Genomic DNA, 27,031 nt, shown 5'->3' on the forward strand with positions numbered 1-27,031 from the left:
CGTTTCTCAGTTGCAACATCAGGGTTACTTATACATGTAATGGATAAAAAAATATTACTCCCGCGAGGCGGATTTGAACCACCGACCTAAGGATGACAGTTATCTACCACTACAGTCCTCCGCTCTACCAACTGAGCTATCACGGGATAAAAGTAATTAAAAGCAATTGATTTTTAAATATATATTTCTGTTAAGCAATAACCAATTATTGGGTCGATAATTGTTCTTTACTAGAGACATAGTACGCTAATATTCACACAGGATTAGAGCAGTTCATTCACATGTGAAGGCAGAAATCTTATATATATCAACAGAACAAGTGTTATTTGTTTTTCTTCTCCACAAAAATGCTTGTTTTTATGTAAAGTTAAACATTTGTTAACTGTTTGTACGAGAGGTTATTTACTTTACATTGTGTGGATCTGGAAACACGATACAAAATACATTTTAAAGTTTAAATTGAGTCTTTATTTTCTTTAAATTCAAGTTGTAAAGGGTTACTAACGTTTTTATGAAAAACTTATTGCGATCATTCAATTGTGTTTGCTTTTTTGTGTAATGGACATTTAAATATGTAGGTATTGATGTTAGCAGGTAAATTTGGATGGATAAGTTGAACACTTTTCTAATGTAAAAGTAAATGTTGCTCTATCTAAATACATGTAAAAACAAATTATTTCTTTAAATCTGTGACTCAGTGTCAAAATATGACAAATGACATTGGGGAGCCAAAGAGTCAGACCCGATTCCAGAATTCACGAATCGGCTTGTTGTAGTTAAGCTTTAGGACTCGGCGTCCAAAGGGTCATTGCCTATCAGCAGGGATTTTCTTCACCGTTCCAAATTGTCATTAGATTCCTCTCAGTAGCGTCATATACACCCTTTGTTGACAAAAGTCAACTTACAAGCCGGAAAAGAGGCCGTAATGGAGTCGTCTTTTATACTCGCAATAATCCTTGTCAGTTCTAATGGATGGTCCATTCAGAGATGAGTAGCAGCCACTCCATCAAACGCTTTTAAGACCCTTGAAGTGTTTGAAGAGGGACAGACAGGAGCAAATCGTTCTCATTTTTCTGATTGGAAGACTATTTCATGCTATTGACAAAAGATTTGCTCCGTGTTTGATTCTGTTGTCAATACATTGGTTTACAGGATGCCGCCAAGTTGCCGGACCGTGGGGGAGAATCAATGGTGGAGAAGGGGGCGTGGTCGAGAGGATGAGTCAAGTGACCGTTGTGGTCGGCTTTAATTGTTACTTCTCCAGAGTCAGAGTAAGGGTGGTCTAGGACTCTGTGATCTAAAGGTTTCATCACGACATCTCTCTCAGAAACTAGGGTTATAAGGGAGCAAATTTATCTGTTTACCCAACTCAGGAAAACCCGTTGGCCAATTGTCCTCATATATACGTCCTTGAACGCTGATTATATGTATGTCGATAACGGTTAGAGCAGAAACGAAAAAAACCCTGATCATTTTATTAGATTAATCTCCTGTCGCATTACATTTCACCCGCTCCGTTGTCAATGGATCGTGGCGATTAAACAGTTCTTCGATCAGATTCTCTCTATTGATGGCACATCGTTCATTGTTCTATCAGCGTGCCACTTTCCATGTTGTTTGTTGTCTATCCTCCTGTACGTTTCAGCGATTTGTTGTTTTTTTCCTGAGCGAGTGACAACACGTCCAGCAACTGAGCGAATGACTAGAGTGAGATATGGAGAAGGTTGGGTTTCTCTCACGTTCCAGTATACCAGATTTGGGCGCATTGTGTTTTAATAATCATTGATTATGAATACTTTCAGCATGTTGTTGCCCATAGGTTAACGGCGCGGGACGGAGGCTGATTCATAATTTACAGCGGGAATCGAATTCATTGAACATTGATAGGACCTATCAAATTTTACAGCGCAAAGAAAAAAGAAGTCAACTTCACATGAGCACGCCTGCTCGTATGACTTGGACAGCTGTTGATAATATAAGCATTAAAGAACATACTGAATGTATGCAGCTACAGCCTTTAACAACAGTCGGCGAACTCAATAGTATAGAACAAATTGAATGGAGACATGTATAACCAACAAAAACAGTAAGCAAACACAAAATGGTGCGGGAAATGGCAAATAAGACAATGTATATGATAACTCTAAGAACAGAAAAAATGGAACAATAAGATGGAACAGCATGAAATAGAAACTTATAAAACGGAACATTTTTTTTAAATATCAAACAATACTTCTTTAGAAACAATTAAAAAGAGAGAAGCACAAAATAAATGAAATGTGTAACCAATCGCAACTTCTCGCACCTTTCGTCAGAGCTTAGAAAAGCACCTCGAATATATTAACATTACCAGATGTTAGAATTTAAAAAAAAAAAATACTGTCGCTTCCCATCAATTTAAGTATCGGCGACACAGCATTGCATGTATATTTCAGGATACATCATTCAATATATAAGTTTCACCTGCATCTCAACCGATCGTAAATTAGGTTGTATTTATCTCAAGTTTTACAGAAGTGCAGGAGGGTGTCATGGACGCCAAGTAACGAGGGGCAACGAATGAAAGCGAGTCAAAGGTCAAAATGTACTGACTTCTTCAATCATGCATGATCCGTTTCTTACTTTCATCTATTTTATTTCAAGAATAACCGTTAGAAAGATTTAAGAAAATTAGCAGCAAAAAGTTATTTTTTGCCTCTTATGTGTGTTATAACGGAAAAAATAAAAAAAGGCAATAAGGAAATCATTGTTGTTATTATTCAAAACATAAAGAGTATATCACATGTTATTAAAGTATATAATGTGATGTATATAAAAACACAACAAATTAAATAAAATATTACATAAAAATATATTCAAGATTTTATTTTCTTAAACATAAAAAAATATAAATTAACAATCATAGACTGAATTACAACAGAATACAATTAAGAACTGTATTCTATTTTATGCATCAATTTAATTTTTATGAAATTGTTTCAAGTTTGACTTTAAAGTTTAGATTAAACTTATAATTTGATACTGGCTAAGGCTGGGTAGTCAACAATTTAACCATCATTCTTTCATTCATGCTTTATTTCCTCTACATAGAGATTCAACATAATACATAAAGTAAAGATACTGTTAAGAGTCAAATCAATTATATAAAAACAAATAAATAAATAAATAATTTTAACTTTTAAATTTTAGTAGTTTCCTAAACATCTCAATACAGAGTTCTTCTTCTAAAGGAGATCAAAACAGTCTAAAATGGTCACAACCACCCAGTCCTCTTAAGTTGAATGCATACAGTATACTGTTCGTATCACAGAGGGGAGAGGGTTTGTTAGACGGCCCTCTGTGTGTTTGTGTGAGGGGGACTAGGAGAGAGAAAGGAAATGTGAAATACAGTGATACCACATTCCAAAACACTCGAACCCTCCCCGGACATCACATACCGAGGACTTAGAAATATTATCCGCTGCATAATTCATCATAATATTATAGCGTTTTCAACATCACGATTCAATAAATCTGGCCTGATATATTTGATATACCCAATAGCCAGCGTTCCAGAGTTTAACATAAATAATATACACGTTTATCCCATAAATTGCTGGGTGCAATATGAACGAAGTCCAAAACTCATGAAAGGCAATCTGCAGCTACTTTATAACAGGTGCTAGGGAATCGGGATAGAGTTTCCATTTATTTTGAACACCTGTATAGGCAGCGGACGTATCCCCCCACTTACTCACTGCATATCGAGTCCCATGTTGTGACAGGGGTTTTCCCGGGGCCCTGCACAGAATGCACACTTGATCAGGAGTCACAAAACCCACCATTGTCCACGCGACGGTTCATTCACTTCACAAGTCTGCTCTGACTCAGAGAGGGGGTCCAACAGAAGCTTTCTGTATCTTTGTTTCAAGCGATGTGATACAATGGGTGAATTCAGATCGTAGATTATACTTGGCATTCATTAATGAAATTGGTTGTAAAAGATAGCTATTAATATTAGTTCGACAAACTGTTACATAATATAATATGCTCCATTCATCCGAAAGGGTCCACGAAATTCAAGATCTTGAATAAACCCCCCGACCCATGCTTCCAGCTCGGCACGTGTGTGTCTTAATCTTTGTCATCTAAACCCCCGAAAGTCTGGGATTATGATCAGCTAAAATTCCCATCACGAGCTCCATTTCAACAAAAAGAATTATGTTTAGGAATACATTTTGTTGTTAAAGAAAACAAAAGACTTTTTGTTTTTCTAAACTAGCAGAAAACGAAAATGAGTTTGCCACGAGCCCCCAAATAGCAGTTCAAATTGATGTGTTTTACAAAGGCTAACATTTCATATAGAGTTACGTGTATAAAGCCAAAGTGAATTTAGAAAGGATTTTATTTTTCGCAAAAGATATGACCCTTTATCCGTTTATTGAGTGGTATTTTGACTTCCAGAGTATATTTTCTTTCCCTCGAGACCAAATTCTAAAGAATAGCAAAATGTTTCAGTGATGAATTCATATCAATAAATGTAAATAAAAGTTTAGGGCAAATGCAAAAAACTGTATTTTAATGTCAGAGTGTACTTGAAATTTGCTGCAATCAAATGCAGTCCGAAAAATGGCCTTAAACGAGCTGTTACTTTGGACTTCGGACTTTTGAGTTCGAGATACAACCAAATAGTTTGTTAAAATAAAAAGTTCTCTAAAAGGCAGGAGTACGATGCACGACTTCAGGTTCCCGTTTGTGGCGTCACATTCTGTGCGGTGCTGGAAAATGCCGACAAACTCTCGTTTGTAAAAGTCTGACCAAATCCATTAAGATTAGACAAAAGTCCGGAAAAACCTGTGATGTGGTATAGAGAAGAAAATGCTCTCATTGTTACCTCACGGTCGGCATATTTCCCATATTCTTAATAAATTTGTCGGTGGAGGGTTGCGGCTAATTGCATGCTGAGTCCAGGATAAATTGATTTTTAACACCAGAACACTGATTGGTTTGTTGTAAAAACAAAGTTCAATTCAGCAACAGATAATGCTATATTTTGGAGTTAATACTTGGGCTGTTGTCTGTTGATTTATGACCAATCAGATAACATCATAACGAGAGTCACCATGCCACAGCAGGCTCTTAATCGTTTCTCACCCGACCAGTCTGGCCCTCCTAACAACACGTTGCGTCTTGCAGCACAACCTTAATGCGCGGAGCATGAAAACGGAACCTAATCATTCAAACATTAATTGTATACTTCAGAAATATTTAAAGTTCGAAAGGTCAGTCTATCTATACGCCTTGATTGACCTAGGCGAGCAGAAGAAAATGGTGATAAGATCTCGGGTATTTAGGAGGGCTAGATCTTTATCCAGCATGGGTGGGAAAGACAACAAAACATTATGTATCGTGTAACAGGCTGGGGTTGTGTTTTCGCTTTCTGGTAATCAATCGCTGCTTACCGATTTACATCTCGTACGATACTTGAAGCCAGTAGAGCGAAAGGGACCGCGGCAATACACAACCCTTTACGTGTGCGGAGGTCTAAAAGCGAACCGATTAAAAGAAAAAAAAACACAAGGTATTCTTGTTGATGAAGGCTGAAGACATGCTGGCATGACAAATTTGCCTGATAAAACAATACGGTGTCTATTTCGCCGAAATAAAGGTGTTCCTATGACATTGCGGCGGGCCACCATTGTTCTTCTTTGCCTGATGTGTTGACCTTGTGATGTCAAAGGTCAGCCTTGACATCTGTAGGAGAAGAAAATCCTCAAAAAGTGACTTCGTATCCGATCAGTAATTCAATGCCTTCAAATATTTGTCATAGCTTAAAGAGATAACAATTGAATGGGTAATCCTTGCATACTATATACAAACCACAATGACAACCAAAGTGATATTTCGTTGATAATATCTTAAGTGTCAAGTGAAAACTTTGAGCAAAGTTTTATCCAAACCCTCATTTGCTTTCTGTACCATCATCATCCACAAACGTATGAATCTACATTATAATTTTACTGTAATACTGTTACATTATTTCTTCCTTAGAATCCGTACCCAATATTCATTTTTTTGTCTCCATTTACCCTATAACCAGCAATGCTTGGTAGGAAAGACGTTAAACAAGACACGAATTCGTGCAAATGTTTTTATTGACCCTAAAACTTATGTAGGACCATTTGACTTTTTGAACCTTGAATATCAGGCTTTGAATTGACCTTGACACATATCCATGACCTTGGGATTTGTAAGCTAGCGACAGAACAAAGGAACACAAACGTTACAATACGGCCCTTGGTCATAGATACAAACGGAAAAGCCTGGTGAACTTTTTGTACAAGAAAACTCGGTTAAAACAATCATTTTTTATCATCAGAATTCTTATAAATCACAAGAACTATTATATATGTATCCGCCATGAGCCAAATACCGTTACACTATTACAGGTCGTAATGGATCTCTCACTTACATACAGTATTCCGATCAGTGAGCAGACTGGAAGGAAGAATAAAATAAAAGGAGATAATTATACAAGTATAATTTTAATCATTGGTACCACTGGGGGAATTTGTTAGGGATCCAGAGGGGGACACCAAACTTATATACCAATACAAACCCAAAGGCAAGTGTATGGTTTGGCAAAAAGCAAAAAAATGCAAAGTGATGAAATCTGAAGCTGACTTTGGGTTTTACATGTATGTTTGCTATGATCGGCCTTTGGTGACTTTAATATGCATACCAAAAACAAATAAACAAAAATTTGGCCACGTGTTAGAATTTGGACACCGCATGGGATATTGTTAAGGAAATACAAGGTTTTTCTGTTCGGTTCGTGGGTGAGTACATGGAATTATCTCCACTGGTCTGTGAGGATGATGCACACCGCGCCTGTTCCCAGGTGTGCTAGTCTTACCTGTGTCCAGGTGTGGGTCTGTGCAGGCTGGTAGTGTTGATTACAATCCTGGAATCCGCGTCATTTAGATATCTGCTTCAGAAAGCCAAACAATTTGTTATGGTCTAAGTTTACATAAAACGGAAATGATGCAAACGGTTGTCTACTTATTACATCTTCCCAAGTCACGTGTTTCTGATCCGCTCCGCTACTACGTGTGGAGCTACAAGTAGAGCGGATCAGAAACTATTGACTTATGAATATGATTTTTTAAAGAGAATAATTTGTTTCCTTGCGAGTTTTCTATTTCTGCATACATGGACTTAACCTCGTTTGTAGAGGAGGGATATCACCTTGCAATGAATAGAGTTAGTTTAAAAACCCTTCCTCCTGGAGAGACAAAAACCCGATTGATTTCAATAGTTAATATGTTAATCATTTAACCGTATTTTGACACCTGAACAACGTTCATATGCACAGAAAGAGCACTCTATACTCAAATACTGTATGTAACCTGACGACGAGAAATGAAGCAGACAGGTAGAGTGCACGAGATAAATAAATGATAGCAGTCGTATTTTCCGGACGAGTCGAACAGAGCAGACATTTCATATTTCAGGAAATAAAACTTTAAAGCAACACATATTATCTGCTCGTAAAAGTGCCAGTCTCAGTGATGTGGAGATTGCAGCGATCCTAAGGTTGTATGTAGCGAATATTAATCGGACATAACTTTGTTGAAAGCGTTCTCTTTAATCCACCAGGTCAGGGGTCAACAGAGATGGAATCGTTACAACTGGGAGTGATTCCCATCCCTAATTTGTACTTCAACACTATTGTGATGAGACTATCTTTGAAATCTTTGTATTTGTTCCATTGTTGTGTGATTTCAATGCCGGGACTATAAAACAAACCATAAAAGAAGTTTGTCAAACCAGACTTATAATAAAGCCGGTATCACGAGCTCGGCAACCCCCCAGTTAGTTGATATCAAATTCCGGGACAGAAAAACCAACCCATACACGGATCTTCATAAATAAAAATTTGGAGGTTTATATTGCGCTCAGCAATTACTTTATCCGCGCTCGGTTGCAGTGAAAAATGGGATCGGGCTCGGAATTTGCATATTGGGACAGCATTTCCATGGATCCCTGTAATTATTTAGCTCCCATCCTGCACCCCTTCTGAGCCAATTTACATAAGTTCCTCGGGTGTCTCATTCCAGCACGGTATGCGCCAAGTCATGATTTTTTATTGCAGCCCAAACTCTCTTACTTCCAACCTTCAAAGCGCGGTTTGTAATTTGTCTTTTGGAGTCCTGTGACATTACGAATTATAGATGCCTTGTTATTTCCTTACATAAGACAAAAAAGAACCATCGTATGCAAAGACTCGGGGTTACAAGGTATAAGCGCGGCTCTGATCAGTGGTGATGGAGTCCATGATGTTCCGTAATGCCTGTTCAACACAACACTACAACTTGTCCACTGGCTATTTCCTTTATCGTAGTCGGCGATTAACGCGGGATTTACATCTCGGCTAAATGTAACCCTGTAATCCTCGGAAAGAAGAATTGCAGTATTAAATATTTTTGTCCGACATGAAGGGAACATTGATCATGTTTATTGCGTAATTATGCCGGGAATTACCTTGAGTACTGCTGGAGTCGCTCAGTAGGTCAGCACTGGGACTCGGTGCAACCGGGTGAGGGGTGTTAAGATCCAAGCCATAAATGTCACCAATGGCCGCGCTACGTTCTGATATTATACAAGATGCATACTACCGCTTTAGTTCTGAAAGCTTAACCTAAATGTGGCTTGATAAAATGTTACTTTTTTGCTTTGTGCTTTGAGTGCGCTGGGCGTTCTGACTTGAAGGTTTTGTGTATTTTTTTTCGTTCCCTTTTGATCCACAAACCTACGGATGGATTACGCCACGCATTAACTCGTCAAAATTGACCCGATTTGAGGTCGACGAGAACTAGATATTCCGTTAATTGGTTTGGAGACCATCCAGTGTAGACACTTTAAGTGAAAGTCCTGTTTGACGTCGTGTGGTTGGGAGAAGTCGCGTGCTTAGTAACCAAGCAGATGCGACTCTTAAATTGGCGCCTTGATTTGTCTTTCCATAACAATCATCCTCTGACGATTTCTCCGTCGCTAACGGGCCATCACTGGATTCGGAGGCGCTAATCGTCATTGTTTACAGTCCCTCGTCGCCAATATATCTAATTCCCGGGAACCGACAAACAAGCCAGCAGACTAATGTCTTCACTTGCCGTGCAAATCCGTCAGGAGAAATGTACGGCCGTCACGAAGATTTCTCGCAATTCTCGCCTGCTGTTTCCCGCTAATATATCGCTGGTTAAGCGTTTGGTTGAATCAGAGTCCGAGCGCACGCCTCTGTGGAGACTTGCGTTTCCGAGGCTCGGAATGGTCATTCGTGCCTCGCGATAATCTCACGAGAGTTGGTTTTCCTCGACACTGAATTCAGGATGAGTCTGTATTTTAGGGAACAAACGCAAGACTTCTGGCGCCCACGTCAAAACTGAAGAATTCTTTTCCCTAATTATTAGATACGTTGAGAAAATAAATTTATTGAATTTTCCAGAAGCTATTGTTTATGAAATGAATAAAACTTAAGAGGCGTCCGTTTTAATCAAAAAGTTATAAATTATAACATTAATCATATTTAACTCGATGAGAACGTGGATTCCAGAATGACGGCCTTGTTACATGTATAATGAATTTTGGAGACACTTTGATAGTGTGTATGAACTATCTTAGATTAAAGAACAGTGGGAGAGCTAACTGCCTCGTCTCCGCCATTTACAAACGCTCAACTTCTATAAAAAGGAAGTGCACCGCAATTCCGTAGAACTGTGTTCACAGCCGGCTGTCAACACAAAAGAAAGGACGAGAGATTTTTCGTTTTATCAACTGGTCTGCTTGTATGACTTTTATTGTTATTTAAAACGCTACATTAAATTACCACAGACGTTGTTAGTTTAATTCCGAGGCGAATTCCGGAATAGTTCATTCCTTTCTTCCGAGCGGCGGCACAGTCTGTATTTTACTTGATACGAAAATTGCAAATACAACGTTTTCTTTTAAAATGTAACAATGATCAAAAATATTTTAATTAACTCTTTTTCTGCATTTTAAATTACAGTTAGCGAGGAACTGCGCGTCCTGGAAGACTTTGTGTCTTTTTCCACGTGCAGCAAGAGGATGCAAGGACGATATTATTCAACATAAACCAATATTTAATTGCAATAAACCGTGCGCTTTAAATTTCGTCAGCATTTGTAACGAAGCATTAAAATTTCCGGCGGTTTTTTTCTCTGATGTTCATGTTATTTTCTTGGGTAATAAACTTGATTTGCATTGTTCTTTGAGTCGCATTTTCTGGGGATCTGGTAAACCGAAATCACACCCCATCATCAGCCGATCGTCAATATGACAGAACAGAAGAAGTTCCTCGCTTCATAATTAGGACAACCAAACATTAGTGGTTGTAAAACAGAAATGTGGCAATAGACAATGTTAAAGTAATCGGCCAGACACGTTACAGTGAGAAATACAAAAATGTTTAGGTTTTTTGGGAAAACAAGGTTGTTCGGTTGGTAAAAATGTCATGTTGTTAATTTTGAATTAACCGGGTGGCAATAAGTACAAATTTTACAACATGACAACTTTACATGTTGTAAATTTGTTATCTACTTGCCATTCAAAATTCAAAATAAAAACATGACAAAAATATCATTTCTATTATGAATATTCCAAAGCATATCACTATTTTCTCATAATTTATTTGTCTTGATAAAACTCAAATTATTTCCTAATTTCTTACCCGATGCCATATGTAGTAAAATATTGGGTGTTTTTTGTTGTTGTTTTTTTGTGGTTTTTTTTGGTTTTTATTTGAGGGGCCAAAAAAATTAAAGCAAACAAACTTATATCTGAAACAAAAAGCTCTAAACAATTATAGTGCAAAATTACTGTATCCTTAATTACAGTACATTTTATAGAATTATGAAGTAAATAGGGGAATCCTAAATACGGTTTTTGTACGCATTGTGACGTGTACGAGGTGTTATTCCATGCAATGGTTTCTTGGACATTACCGTCCCCGCTGTACATTCTCTGGGTGACTTCATTCTGAGCCACCACGCTATCTTAACCACCTTGGCGATCTTAAAGTCAATAGTAGGTCTGAACTTTAACATCCTTCAGGCATGCACATTAATTTAAGTGTCAATTGCTTTGAATTAAAACGAACCCGTCATTAGGATCACGCCCGATTCTCACCGAGGGGCGAGAGTATATAATTATCAGCCGGCAACAGCATGAATACCAAAATAACAATTAAACGTTTTACTGAGCCAGATCAAGAAGCGCTCCGCGAGTTTCCTTTAACTCTTCATTTTTCGCGCAAGCTCGATAAAAATTTTCTCTCCGGGTGGCACAGGTGTTTGAAAATAAAATGGCCGTGGTCGGTGCTGATTGTCAAGTTATAATGTCACTACAAATAGAATTTGATTGGGCAGTAATAATAAATCGCATTTCATATGGTTTCTTACTCTTCAATTAAGTCGCAGGGGCCTTTTATGGGGGTGCATTGTCCTAAGATTGCTATTTCATTGGGTTGTTTACTGAAACTCTCTTTATCTCCCAAACATTCCTAAATTTGCAACTCTATAAGATGCTCGAAGCAAAGACCGTTATTTCAAGGGTGAACAGAAACGTGAAGAAAATGGTATATGTCTTCAGTTCTTCTTGAGATTTGGATAGTCAGATTAACGATTGTTAGCGTAATACAATTTACTTTAAGTGCTGTATCTAAAGCAGTCATCAACTAATTCACTGCAACTTGCATGTACAAAGAGAAATTATTTAGGTAGTATAATCGTCTCTTTGACTGTATCCTAGACATGCAAATGTGTAAACTCCTGAGATGTTCTTATCTAAGGTTTTCTGTAGAATTTTTATGAAAACATTTTTTGTTTTGAAAACAAGCTCCAAAAACTGAACAAGTCATGAGAAACATAATTTTATCGACAGATTTAAATGGGAAAATGCGTATCTTGATAAATAATTATGTTTTGTTCACTTGAGCGTGTTTTAACCTTTTGTATCCCAGAAACGATAAAACAGTATAATGGACGTAAATTTTCATTTGTTCATAGTTTATCAGATGTATCAATACACTGTCAGTGATATTAACAGAGGAACTATTTTTTTAAGGAAGTTGAAAACTCGAGACCGATATTCCCTTGTCGTGCAACTTTCGTCCGAAAAAATCATCAAATTTGCACCCAGGAAACTTTTTGTGATATAAAATGAAATTTATATGAAGCTTGGCCAGGTGTTTATTGGGAGGCTCCTCTCTCTTGTCATTGATATCAAAGTTAGAATTACAGTTGTTTGACCTGATAACAATTAATATACAGCCACTATGTGCCGTGAACCCGCGCTGAACGCACCCGACGATCACGCGACGATTAGCGCCATTGTTTATACGGGTTACTTTGCGTTCTAAACTACGAAGCGCGAATTATCTGCATGTAAAAATATCGTGTAAGAAATGGATGAGGATTTAATTGGAGTTTCTCTCTATTAATCTCACTATTGATATCGATAAATAATACTCGAGGAGAAGTTTATTAAAGTTGTAAAACTCACGCAAAGTTCGCTCGGCGGTGTTTTGTAAATGGCGACCCACAGTGGCTACGTGCTAATAAGTGCGGGATATGAAAAATGACAGAGTGAGACTTAACGCTGTTATATATTTCAGTCACTTTTTGAGGTCCTTTTATTTGGTTTCAGATGCTTGCAAACTGTCGTCCGGTCAGTAGACTATGGTCATTGGACGCATGTTACACACGGCACGGTGTGTAGTTTCTAAATCACATGTCATAACTAATGTGACATAATTTATTGACCTTTGCTAAATACATATCAAAACAAATTCTGTTGAAAATAAAATCGCAGTTAGGATTCTTATATAAATAAATATAAGTATTTTACAAATTACAAATATAAGTATTTTAACCCCAACAAAATAACTAATCCTTATCAAGTTTAATCATTTATTTTTATATGATAAAAGAAAACCCTGAACAGTACCGATTTGAGTCATTTGTTATACATCAACAACAAAAATAACAACTGGTTTTTTTTTCTAATTTGGAATTTGGAGGAGGGGGGGGGGGTTAGTGTCTATTTGTTTTGGCTTAATAATACTATATACATAAAAAAAGGGTAAAGTTTTTTATGGACCTGAAAACAACTCCAATTACTTATAATCCGAGTAAATAAAATCAAATAGGTCAAGGAGGATGGATGGTCAACAAACAGATCTACCTGACATTGTTAAAAATGATTTTTAAGCTCTATACTTTTATTTAGTAAAGAGAAATTCCACATTTTTTTACTCTAAAATTTTGTTGTTTATCAGAAATTTCATATGCTTTTACCTTAAAACCTGAATGTTCATCTTTATTCAGAGCTCTTTTTTTAGGAGATACAAATAGTCTAAAAATGGCCACGACCATCCCACCCGTTCAACAATACAAATATTTTGACATTACAATTAATGCTGAGAGAACTCTCGCTGGTTCTAAAGGCTATTCTTGTAACAAATTAACAATAAAAACCGATATCAAACTTTTAAAAAAGCCTTACATTATATATATCAGTTAAAACTGTTTTAAATGATTTTTATCACACTACTGACCACACTAATCTACATGAACTGTGGAATCATTAATATTCGTGGATGCCAATTTTCGTGAATTGCTTAAAATTTACAGGTTTGTAGGGACGTAGTTTCGTCTATTATATTATACCTACAAAAGGAAATAGACTTTACAACTTTAATTTATTTATTCGTGTAGGATGTTTTAAATTCGTGAATGAGAGGTACTCACGAATTCAATGAAAATTGAACCACCTCGAAATCTAATGATTCCACAGGATATGGTTCAGGGTATGATATTTTATCTACCGAATTTAAAAGAAATCTAAATTTTGCATTAGCCAATGTACCAAGATTAAGGTGATGAAAATCTTAATCTTAGATTTTTAACTAGAATTTTTTATGGTTCGATGTAATGCAGCAACTTTGCCCTAAGATCTGGGCTAGGACAATAATAACTATTGCATATACACTGTTTACTATTTATTAGAAATATGTTGTCATAAAAATAAGCATTGCTCCCATTGTAATATCCTGTTGTTCTATATATCCTTGATTCCTCTGGACCCTTCTTTATCTTTCCTTCTTTGTTTTTTTTTTTTTTTTTTGGTTCTTGATCTTTACAGCTTATCGAGATCCCAAATTGGACAAATAAATATAGTGTATATAAATGTACGGTAAATCCCAAAAACAAGCATTGGTCTTTTTTTTCGTACATACCGGGTATTTCTCTGATATTTGTCTCACCATCTTTTACAAAATGTAGCGAATATTTAACTTTAGCTGTCAATTTTTGATTCAAGAACAGACAACAATACTTAATTGACATGTAAAGAGAGATTAACTCATACATGTAAGACACATGCAATGTATTTCTTCCGAATAAACTTTTTAGTAAATAAACAACCTGTCATTAAGAACTGTTTAATTAAAATGTATGTATTATGTCCTTCTGGAAAGAAAATGACTGGATGCTTTGCTTTTTCAAAGATATTCAGCACGTGTTTCTGAAATCGATGTAGTAAATTATGTTACTTCTTTTATCAATATATAACTTCTTTTTAATTTAAATGTAAGTCAATAAAGAATTTTATTTAATAGTCAAGACTAGAGTTGAATGACAATATCTAAAGAATTACAAAAAAAATATTGTGTAGGGATGCATGAAGATCTAGAGCTTGAAAAAAAAATAACTCAAAAAATTTAAATGCAGGCAATATATCTTCTTTTGTGAAAGATAAGTGATATGTTATTTGTGTAAGAATGAAGAGTTGGTTTTTATTTATTTTTTGTTTGTTTGTAATCTGTTTTTTACTTTTAAATTTAAATCAATTAAATGTTTTTTATTAGATTTTTTTTTAAATAAGACTTTCATTTCGTTTTATATTTAACTATTACAACGCCAGATTTAAATCACAATTCTTTTAAAGGATATCGCATGTCATCATTTCAAATAATTCTTGTGAAAAACGTTTTTGAAAAGCAAATCAAGCTAGAATAGTGTATGTTTCATGTTTTACTTTGTTTACTGACAAATGTAGAAAGAAGAAAGAGATCAACTTTTTTCTTCAAATTTTATTGCGTATCTCTCCTCAAAAATAAAATAGTTTTGGTCAACGCCCTCAGAGCTGGATTGTGGCTAAAATGGCGTGAGTGCAAGACATTACGAGAAAGATGAGGAAAAATGTATTTAACAACTAACCACAGACATGATTCTCTGTCATCCAACACACTCCCACACACACAGCATACATTCTCCCTGCCCAAATCTCACGTGCCTATAGCCCAGGCAAAGACAGGTGATGGAATCATAGATTGTAATGGATCAGGAAAAGTTTTATTGGATTCTAAAAAGGAATGTATTAACTCTGTACTGAATTCATATACATATATATTATGTTTCAAATATGACACTAAAAATATCTACAAACATTTGACCACGTCATAGTGGTGTGGTAAACATGAAATAAAAAAAAATAACATTTCAAAACAAAAAATATTAAATATTTGCTTATTTTTATATAAATTATTTGAATAAAATATATCTATGATATCAATGATTCGAAAATTTAAAAAAATTGATTTTATTTCTGTAAATTAGTCCGAACTGACATCAATTTCTTCATCTGATGTTTCTGCTGACGAGGAGTCGGCGACATATGACTGTTCCGGAGTAAACGAACTGTCGTCTGCTGAGGATCGGGTTTCGCTTGAACTGTCCGAGTTAGTCTGTCGCACGTGCACCTTCCTGTGTCGCTCCAGATTACTTTTGTGACTAGTTGCGTAATCGCACAGATGACACCGGAAGTCCTTTTTCCCGTTGTGAACCGACAGATGTCGCTTCAATAGAGCTTTTCTACAAAATCGCCTACCACAATATAAGCACACGTAACCATGGGAATGAAAAATCATGGAGTGTTCACGTAAAGAAGCCTTGGTACCAAACACAATCCCGCAGCATTCCAAAAGTTTGGAGGACTGCTGGTGCATGGTTAGTAGGTGTCTCTTGAGGTTGTTCCGCCGGTCCGTGGTGTAACGGCACTGTGGACAGGGGAACAGCTTCCGCCCAGCTATGACTGTGTTTTGAAGGTCGACCAGGTTGGAGGCAGACGACGGAAAACTTTGTACGCGCTCGGGCGGAAGTTGTCGACTGGAATGGAATGATTCCGGGTCCACCAAAGATGGCGCTGCTGGTTTTGTTGCCGCAAACGAAAGCGAGGCTTGGAGAAACTTCCAGTGCTCCTTGTAGTAGTTGAGGATGTCCGCGGGGTGGGGGTTTATGTAGTGGGGAAACACGGCCCTTGGTTCCGGTTTTATCGGCTGGGAATGCCCGACTTCTGATTTCCACGGCTGGAACAGTTTGCCGTCTTTGGTGCTGCTTTTGCTGTCATTGTCTGTTTGTCTGTAGGATGTGAGGGTGTAGGTGGGTATTGGCCTGGAAAGAGAACAATGTTGATGGTTGTTATTCAAAGAATTATCCACTGCCGGGATTCATTTTATTTCACGGGGCATTCAGATAATGAATGTATTGAATGAATATTAGCATAAATGAGAATCTGGCTATTTTGAATATATTTTATTTGTGTTTATTACATAGACATAAGTATTTGATGTACGTTGACTGCATTTATTACACTTTGACGTCACCGATCACGGAAGTAGTAAAATTTGTAGGACCGTTACGGAGCACGCATCAAACCGTCTTCTGAACGCCATCCTATGTAATAAGGACATGTAGATACAAACCACTCTACCCAGCGAGAGAAGGGAATATATTTTGTCAGAATGTAATTCAGCGATAAACGGACAATAAACCTGCTAAGACCAATAGATGTAAACACCAATAGGATGTTTTATTACGCGGTGATGTCAGATTTCGGAGTGTTCATTATTTTCTCAAATTTTAGTGAAAATGAAGCATAATCGATAAAAAGCACTCAAAACAAGCGGCCATAAAACGACTCGTCCAAGTTGGTTGGTATTTTATGACAAAACTCGTATAAACCTCACATTTTCCGCCCCATTGAAGAGCCTAAATCTCTTGAGTAATGATGGAATAATACGAGTCCTGTGTTACGGAGCCTGCACCGGGAATTTCCCTACTAACCAGGCTCCCACTAAAACCCGTGACGGATCTAATTGGACTGATGTTCCTAATGGCTGCAGATGATGCTTGGCAATTTGTTGAAATCAGTGTTCATTTCACCGTTAAATAAACAAGCCAATTTGCGGGAAGATGTATTGATAAATGGACGGCCATTTATTTGATTTCATTTTTACAACAGATTTTTAATGCTATTTTTGTGATGTGATACTTCGAACGAATGTATTCTCTCAAATCATAATTTTTCACTTCTTTATACTAATTTTTTGGCAAACTGTCTTAGTTTAAGAAGAATTTTTTTCGGTTCTTTTTACGTTTCTCTCTTTTTTGTGATACATAAAAAAAAATTGCCCATATGCAGTTTTAGTTATTTTTTCTTTAATTTCGTGTAAATCCAGCTTATGAAAACAAAAGTGGAAATCCTATTTTTCACAATCAAATGTCAAAAGAATTTTATCCACAGCTATGGGGACCAAAATACAATATAATATATCCAAATCAAAATAAAAATATGTGTAGGTTCAGTGTAGCGGGTAGTGTGACCGTTGTGTGATGACATTGTTCAGTGGTTGACAGTTGTTTCGTGTTTTGTTTGTGTTTATTTCGTCAGATTACCGAGATTGTAGATGTGGTTTACAGCCCTACAACGTCATGTTACAGAGTTTACACCCATATACTCCTACACACGCCCAGCACACAGTACACAGACAACAGAAGACATCAATACACATACATTCCTACAGAACCACTGGTTCTGTGGGTATCAATCTTCCTGGTTGGAATGAAATTAGTTTCTTGTATTTATTAAGTAGCCTCAAAGCACGTGTCTTATGGTTTTGAAAGATTAAGTATAATAATTTTGCAATACCTTATTTGCCAAATATAGGTGTTCTTATACATACATAATAATGTTGAATCTTGCTAAGTAGCTAAAACTCTTGCATACGACGATTTGCATATTTGAAAAACCAAATCAAATCGAATAAACGTAACAAGAAAAAAATGGCATTTCATTTGATCAAAGTCCTGTGTATATATATATTGTTCATGTCTGTCCTAGCTCTTTCAATCATCCAGCTCTTTCCCTTTTGTATATGTTTATTGAATGTTTTATGTTCATTTGATGTTGTATGTACAGTCTTCATGTTGCCCCTTGAGAGCCCTTAATTGGTTAATAAAGAAATTGGAAAAAAATTATATATATATATATATATATATATATATATATATATATATATATATATATATATATATATATATATATATATATTCCTTTTTAAATTGTTTACAGTGGGTGATAATCGTTACGATTACGCATTTGTGGTGCAGTGCATCAAAATCTTCCGCACAATTTGTTCATGTTCCAAAGGCGTGTATTACACTCGTCTTTCAATTTGTAAACAAACAGACAGAAATCAGCTCAATATACGGGTGGATAATTTGTGTTCTCCATTTATAGTTTATACATAAATTTATGCATTCTGAATTATAAAATTTATAATTGAAATTATTCACTTATTTAGAAATGAATTAATTATACTAGAAGTGTTTAATTCAAAAATGTATGACAAGTATTTCTTGTAATCATCTACATATTTTGAATACCGGGTTTTTTTTATATAAAAATCATTGGTTTTATCTTATAATAATAAAAACTTTGAAGAATGAATTCAGCTTTCTAATTAATGATCTTAACAAATAGTTGCTATTTGCAAAGAATAACTGTGGTTGCTTTGTACAAATTAAAACATAAAATGTTAAAAAAAAAAATTAAAATAATTGATGGCTCACTAAATCCTTTTTTTTTTTCATTATTTGGTTTTATTTACTACATGTTAGGCTTTCTTTAATAGTTTTATAATTTATTAGAAATAAAAGATCTGACTATTTAGTATTTTTCCATATAAATTATACGATATTCAGAATTATTTGTTATAACATATACAAACATACAAAGTAATATTTATATTCAAACTCTCGTTCACCTGTCTATTTATTTTTGTCAGCGATCCTCCGTTTACTGTACGAGTTCGAAAACAATCATGATTTTTTTTTAAACATCTCAAAATTTAGATATTCAAAATATGTCTGCATTTAGAAAACAACTTAGGAGCACATTTTATTTTTATCTCAGTCGAATACTGTTAGATAATACATTAAGCGATTCAATTAACAATATTCTAATCATAACTCTTATCATAATTTTAGTTGCTGCGAAATAGCGGGGGAGCTTGATGACTGCATTATACCGTAAAGCCTCTTAAGGTCATGAAATATTTTTCGCATAGGATTAACTATATTTTTCAACAAATTTCTTGAAGCAAATTCTGACAAGAAATTTTAGGCTTTACATTCCACGATTTAAGTCTTAAATACAGGTAACATGAGGTATAAGATAAAAGCTTACCTTAGAGGGGTAATATTCCGAAAACCCGGAACACTATTCTCCATGGTAACGGTCCTAGCATGCAGAATCCAGATACCCCGACTTTGATCCTCTTATTATCTAATCTCGACCACTTACCAATAATCTCTGTCCGCCGTCAATTTTAGCGTTACGGGACACTAAAATTGGATTTGGTATGATTTTGAAAGCAACATCCAATCAGATTGTGTTTTGTAATTTATGCTGATGAGACAAGTTCCGGTTGACAGACTATGAAGTGAAATGGGCGTCCTCTTGACGATGGTGGCTTTTCACGTTCCAGTGCGTCCATGACCAAACAACATTATTATTTCTGTGGCTTAATTCAACCGTCCGAGATTTTGGGGAAAATATTAATCTGATTTTTACTGAATTTGTAAATGTAGCTGAGTTTCTGTTGCCGGCGCTGTAACGAACGTTTGACAAAGTCCCGATACAAGCACGGAAATGCAACCGTCTCAAAAACTGTAGGAAGTAGTCGTTCTACTTATCTAATCAGCTCAACTGATCAGTGGAGAAATGTTTTGATTGTTTTTCTTTTTAAAATAGTCAATTTCATTTTTAATCTCTCTCTCTCTCTCTCTCTTTCTCTCTCTCTCTCTCTCTCTCTCTCTCTCTCTCTCTCTCTCTCTCTCGTAAATGATAAACCAAACTGAATAAAACAAAGCATTTTTATATTCAAATTTTATATTTCTTTATTTCCTTTTGTTAGAAAAGAAGTAAATAAAAAAGATAATTTTACGATTTACATATAAAGTAAATTATAAAGTAAAGTAAATTAAACAAATATAGGTTAACAAATGTTAATGATATATCAACTTGTTTTCATTTTAAATGGAGTCTCATTTCTTAAAATGATGAACACATATATTGTGTTAACTGTTTACGTTAAGTGTGTCAATCTCAATTGTAAACAAAAATATTGCTATCATTACTGACATTAGCATCACTATTGTGTGTTTGTTTTGGGTTTTTTTTCACATTTTATTAATTATTGAACAAAACACGAAGAGACAAACATATACACACTCATTCACACACACACACATTCAAAATGTACAAAGTCTAGTAGTTATCATTTTGAAAATATTTCCATTGTGTTAGGATGATAAAATGAGGAAAAAAATTGAACAACAAAAAAAGTAACTAATTAAAGACCAATACATAATTCAAGTGATGTAATAAAGTTATTAAGCATACCCATCTTATAGTGAATTTATCTTACATCATTTGAGTAGCATATACTTTTTTCTCTATCAAATAATATGAATATATTTAATTTTTGAGTTCACTGATATAAAGGCTTGAGCTTTTTCTTGATTTGTAAAATATGTATTTCTTTGTTAACAAAATCAATAAATTAAGAATATCATTTGTTTATCTTGTATAACCAAACATGATTTCACACAATGAAAAATGGACATTGAAGTGACAATAGACTGATATTAAGTATTCCAACTGTATCCACAGTTGTTTACTCTTATTACAGTAAAAAAAAACAGGTGTGCATAAATTACATTTGTTGTTGTTAGTTATTTTACAATTGAATAAATACGTATTTGTTCCTAGAATTCGGTGAAGTATTCAATATTCCAGCCATAGCAGCTTACTGTCTTTTGTGCATTTAAAAAGTGCATTATATATTGCTTTCCAACAGAATGAGTCATCTAGGTTAAATAAAGTTTTTCATTTTTCTTCATGTATTATAGTTACTTATAAACACATTATTACATCTCTGTTGCTTTTGATAAGATTAGAAATGTATCTTGGCAAAATAGGCAACGTTTTATCCCATTCATTAACATTGTTCACAAATAAACAAAGGGCTCTTTTAAGTCCAAGTATAATGGTGAAGGGTGAATTTACATTGAAATCATTATATTGAGCTGGATAAACTCTCCATCTTCAATCAAAAAGTCAGATACATATATAAACCCCTTTTTATACAGTATTTCAAAAAATATTGATTTTCTATCCATATTTATCTGGGGGTTAAACCACACTGGGGCCTGTTGTATATTTGATGATTTTTGTACTATGCCAATGTATTCACTAAATGCCAGTAATGATTCTTTACAAAAAAAGTTATGAATTTTTATGAAATATTTCTTGAGTAATCAGATCCCTTCTGCAAAAATTTTGAGACTGTGCTTTTTGTGATTATAACAAATAGAGTATTCTGTAGATCATCTGTAGATTGTAAAATTCTTCTGAACCATGATAATTTGAGTGATTTGATATATGATTCTAAGTGTACCATTTGGAGTCCCCCATCAGTATATTTCTGAACTAATAATGTTCTTGATACCATATCATTTTTTTTCATTCCAAATAAATTGAAAAAACAGTTTTTCAAGTTTTGTTATCCACTGTTTAGAGGGTGTAGGTAAAGTTATAAACAGATGGGTCAATTCGGGTAATAAAGGGGATTTAATGACCGTTATTTTTCTGTCTTTTATTCCAGTTATTTATTTCTTTGATAATTGATGCAAGTTTTGGTTCAAAGTTTATTTCTGTAATATAAGTAAGACTTGAGTTAAATTTAATTCCTAATACATTGAAGTCTTCGTTTGTCCATTGTATTTTAAAGATTGGACATAAGATTTCACTGCTTCCAGATTTTGATCCTCGTGTGTTTGTTGATATTAAGTTGTTTAAATGAAGAAGCTCTAAACGTTTAGATCAAAGACATACATGTACATAAGTGTGTGTGTTTTCTCTTTGTGGTGAATATCGGTATATTATTTATCCCGGTTTTCTTTTCAACTGCAATTCAGCACTAACACAACTCCTTCATTTCCGAAGTATATGACTTTTTACAATATATTTTAATTAGTTTTTTTAATATATCTTAAAATTACTAATCATTGAAAATTTCAATGAAAATAAAGAGCGAAATGATTAAAATAGGTTAAAAGATATAATAAGCACAGTATAAATCGGGTACACTTTTCACCCAAAAAAAATTAATGGATCTAGTCTTGTAATTAAATAAAATTACAAATCGGGATAAAATAAACAATTTAATGATTAGAGAGATATCAGTTATCATATTTCAAAATTTTCTCAAATATATGAAATGACACAAAACAATTGAATACAATGAAATATTCCGAAATCCATACAACTTTTTTAAATCTCTTTATATAGTGTGAAATAGAGACATCGTTTGTTGGCAGAGACGCTACCTTTCTATTGGCATAATTTGTCAAATATTAGTGTTAGTTTCAAAAAACTATATTGAATAGTTTTTCGAATATGAGAACTACAAAAAACTATTTGAGCCGGTGGAAAAAGTACGACATTCGATCGCCAAATCAGTACCAGATCCTTGGTACACGGGCTGCTGCAACATTTAGAGTGATTTAAGTTGTCAGAGTTTTTCTAGTTTATGACTTTAATTTAGAAATTTATGAATTAAATTTCCGGAGTGAATAATGTAAAAATCGCAGTGATCCGACCTCACTCTATTTGTCATCAAAATGTTTTATGATAAGCAAGAATTTTTTGACATTTTTCATCTATTTCTTATATCACATATTTAATTTCAGCCTATCAGTCGTAAAAAGTCTATAAAACGCCAATAAAGAGGGAAGGAATTGAATTTCTTTGAGGTTTTTACGGTTCAAATCTACCTCGCCGAATCACCAAGATTGTCTCAAACAATGGCGAAATTAAGAATCGTCATCCCAGCTGACATTTTGATGGCATCAGACTCGGTTTCACCTCGCTCCAGAGTCCCCCTCCCGCACATAAAACCAGAAGTTACCTTTCAGGTTTATTGAAACGAGCAACGTAAAAATCAACTTTGGAGAATGTCTTGGGCATCAAACTTGACCCCGGGTGTATGGTGGGTGCCGGCGTAAATTGGGGTGTAAGGTTGCTTGGTAAGGATGTGTCATGGAGCCGTGATGCTGGTATGTGTGTGTTGGCGCGGGGTTGTTTACACTCTATGACACGGCTATCCTACAGAAAAGCTGTACTGTATTTACATGTAACATGTAGTCAGACATGAGTCAGCAGGATATTACTTTATGTATGTAAAGTGTAGTTAGTCGTGAATTATGCACCCCGAGACAGAGTATGTCTTACGATGTATGCAACAAAAGACAGTTTAAGTTAAAGAAATATTACTTATGATATATCATAAAAATCAGTTATAGTGAATTATGGGGTCTCAAACCAAGACTCGAACCGCGATCTGAGCTCACTGAGTGAGAACTTTTAGCCACGCACCTGTTCATCCGGTGACGTGTACGAGTCATACTCAAGGAACAATAAAATTCATTTTAATGTGTTTCATTTTTACTCTTTAGTTTTGATTTTATCATATATACCTTTTATCCCAGATTTTATAAATACTTTTTTTTTTGCTTTTTATTTGCTTTTGCTGTTTTGTCACTGATAGTCATTTCTACAAGTTAACTGAGGAATTCCCTTTGACAGAAACAATCGATTCCCGGAAAAATCACAACATTTAGTATCAACACAGCTATGAGCTTAAAACATTTAATTTCAATGGACGCAGAAAATATATTATTTGCGAAAGAGAATTTTAACTCTTAATCGGCATTCTCAGAGCAACTCGGGCTTAATCGATGACCAAAATAATCTAGGTATGTACAGCAAGACTTAAACGAAATCAACAAAAGAAATGGAAAAACCTCTAAAAACTCTAGCGATTGTCTATTGTGAAGAATTCAAAATTAAGAGATCGTTTGTCAAGCAAAATTTTTTATTTTCAGAGAAATATGAATTTCACATTGTATTCCGAAGGAAATTTTGCCCAGACAAAACCATTGGTCTTTCCTCTGAGAGCTTGCATAGGTTTATCATAGGTTTATCATAGGTTTATCATAGGTTTATCATAGGTTTGTCATAGGTTTATCATAGGTTTATCATAGGGTTTATCATAGGTTTATCATAGGTTTATCATAGGTTTATCATAGGTTTATCATTCAATAATCGCAGTTGGAATATAAGTTATAACTAAATGCTGAATCAGTTAAAGTCATTATTAAAGTTGATACATTATTTATTATTTAATTCGATACATTGACACGAATACTAGAAATATTGTCAGCAAATTTCTAAGCCGTGTAGCAATAGCATACCTTTTTAACGATTCAAAGAAAATTTGTTTCATTTCAGTGTTGATCTGCTAATGTTATTCGATACAGTAACTGGCCATCATTTTCATAAAACCAATTAATCGGAACACCGAGTGACGACAATGGCTGACAACATGCATCCATTCGATGAAAGTCGTGTTATTAATAAGTTCATCCAGAAAACTACTATCTTAAATTTCATTTTAACTGTAAATTTTGTCTGTGAACAAAAACAATCGATTAATGGGATTTTCAGAAGCGTGCCATAACCGCTTCCTTATGTGATAAATCTACAAATAGTCACAGTGGTTTCCCGACATCTTACCCGCCGCACGAGTCCGCGAGGCGGCGCTTTTCACGGGTTGTTTCCCGCGCCTTGTCCCGTACCTTTCAGAGCGCGATTACGCCAGCAGATTAAGGTTGCTATCGACCTCGGCATCTGAGACGGTTCCAGGACTTCAGCCGCACACGGGGCACTTTATATTTATACCAATAATTTAGTTCTGATTCAGTCAACACTTTTCCCCTCTTATCGAAGAAATGAATCTATAATTGCGCTATATCGATACTATTACAAGGAGATTGGAGGAAATTGTGTTAGGGGTGACTTTTGTTCCATCTCTGATCCACGTCCTCTGTTTTCACTGAAATGTCGAACTCTTTCAGCGTCAACCCCCAATCACGATCAAACTCGCCGATGAATGAGCGCTCGGCCTTGTTCTGTTTTTATCTTTCACCCAGCGGCCGGATTTTCCGCGGGCGATTCTGTTCCCTTTATACGGACCCAGATCCCGCCTCATCCCACGAAAACCTTTCTCTGTGTACTTCAAACGCCGATCAATGTCGTCGTGCTCGTGTCGGTAGGCAATGAAAGATTCATTAAAATTACATACATGCATATAACTATTGATAAGCCATGAAGTAGAGCCCTGTGTGCGCTGTGTTTTTGTCTTCAAACGGCCGTTAATTGCTGCTACCGCCGGCAGCTCGTTGTTATAAAATCAAATTAACGTTTGATATGTGGACTCCCTGAGAGTACGCCCGGAACGGAACGGAGCAGAACCGGAAGTACAGATCTACACAGCTTCCGGGTCGATGCATTTTCCGCACAATCACCACCAACTTCCGCCTGGAGGGCAGCATTAACAACTAGCGGCCTACGTGCGTAGAGCAGCGCTCAGAAACAGATTATCAAATGTCATCTTAATTATTACTTTAAATAACGAACAATGCATTTATGGCATTCTTGTAGATTAGACTTCATTTAAACAAATAACTTTAATGCACAAGGTTTGAACTTAAGAGGAGCAGCATCGTTTTCTTTAGCAAGACATTTTTACATGTAAGTTAAAAGTATACAAAATCTTTATTATATAAATGATCGTTCCATTGAGTGGTAAACTGTTTCTGTTTCACTAGTTAGATGTAAACGTGACTTAGACCCAACCGCGTCCAAACCGTTGTTTGTTGTTCTACTGGATAACCATCCAGGTACCAAGAAAGATAACCCCCGAGTGTGTGCTTTTTCAAAGAATGCGATCATAATATTTGCCATATCTATGTGGGGTTTTTTAAAATCATTTTTGATATAACTGTTAAACAGAATAAATCTTCAAATTTGGCAAGAATCTATACTACTATATTAAAATAATAGATTCGATTTTTGGGCTTTAATACCGAGACATCGGAAGACTACACTGTCTTTTGTTTTATATATTTTAAACATTATTGGTACTTGCAGATTACCAGTTTGTTTTCATTTTTCTCAATCAATCTTCGCTAATTAATAATCAACGAAAATTACCTTTAAACATCCGGAAATCATCAGGATTATTTGGATTTTAAAATCTTGCGCAGGCGCATTACACTCACGCTAAATCACAGGAGGCTCTTCACTTTATGTTTCCACAATATCACATTTGCATGGATCAACTCAGAAACGATATTACAAAAACATGAACAAAAACATTGAAAATTTGTCATATAAGGAAATACGGGAGATAAATCTAATTCGGTGCATTCAATAGGAAAAATTCCGAGAGTTCCGAATGTCAACGTTAACATGATGTGTAGTTAAAAACATTGGTGAAAAAATGTGTTGTTTTCTTCATTAATATGAATTAAATTTTTAGATGAAAGGTATTTACAGCCCTATAATGGTTTGTTATGAATAATTTGACTGTTATTTTCAATGCAGCTTCATTAATTTTCTCAAAAATGGTTTCGGAGCGATTCTGCAATTTTTTGCTACATCACGGGTATACAGTATGGGAGGCATTTTAACTGTTGTGAAATCCTGTCCCGAGACACAGTTAGAT

General features: G+C 35.2%; 1 protein-coding gene and 1 non-coding gene across 2 annotated transcripts; both read right to left on the reverse strand.

The window, feature by feature from the left end:
* Positions 1-58: 58 nt before the first annotated feature.
* On the reverse strand, positions 59-146 carry Trnay-gua (transfer RNA tyrosine (anticodon GUA)). The gene is given in 2 exon segments: positions 59-94; positions 110-146. It is a non-coding gene; the product is annotated as a tRNA-Tyr (tRNA).
* A 14,969-nt stretch (positions 147-15,115) lies between these two features.
* On the reverse strand, positions 15,116-19,739 carry LOC128168505 (zinc finger protein 596-like). Its single transcript, XM_052834716.1, has 2 exons — positions 19,585-19,739; positions 15,116-16,508 (listed from the first exon to the last, which is right to left on the reverse strand). The coding sequence occupies exons 1-2, from the start codon at positions 19,626-19,628 to the stop codon at positions 15,671-15,673; spliced, it is 882 nt and encodes a 293-aa protein (XP_052690676.1). The 5' UTR covers positions 19,629-19,739; the 3' UTR covers positions 15,116-15,670.
* Positions 19,740-27,031: the final 7,292 nt, after the last annotated feature.

This window comes from Crassostrea angulata, unplaced genomic scaffold (genome assembly GCF_025612915.1).
Source record: "Crassostrea angulata isolate pt1a10 unplaced genomic scaffold, ASM2561291v2 HiC_scaffold_1, whole genome shotgun sequence".
NCBI classification, from domain to species: Eukaryota; Metazoa; Mollusca; class Bivalvia; order Ostreida; family Ostreidae; genus Magallana; species Magallana angulata.

What these genes read in the sequence shown, in the direction of transcription:
- LOC128168505 (XM_052834716.1), bottom strand. Translation starts at nt 19,628, where the DNA reads ATGGAGAATAGTGTTCCGGGTTTTCGGAATATTACCCCTCTAAG. An exon ending in CGGAATATTACCCCTCTAAG is followed by an intron (nt 16,509 to 19,584) that starts GTAAGCTTTTAT and finishes TTCTCTTTCCAG; the next exon opens with GCCAATACCCACCTACACCC.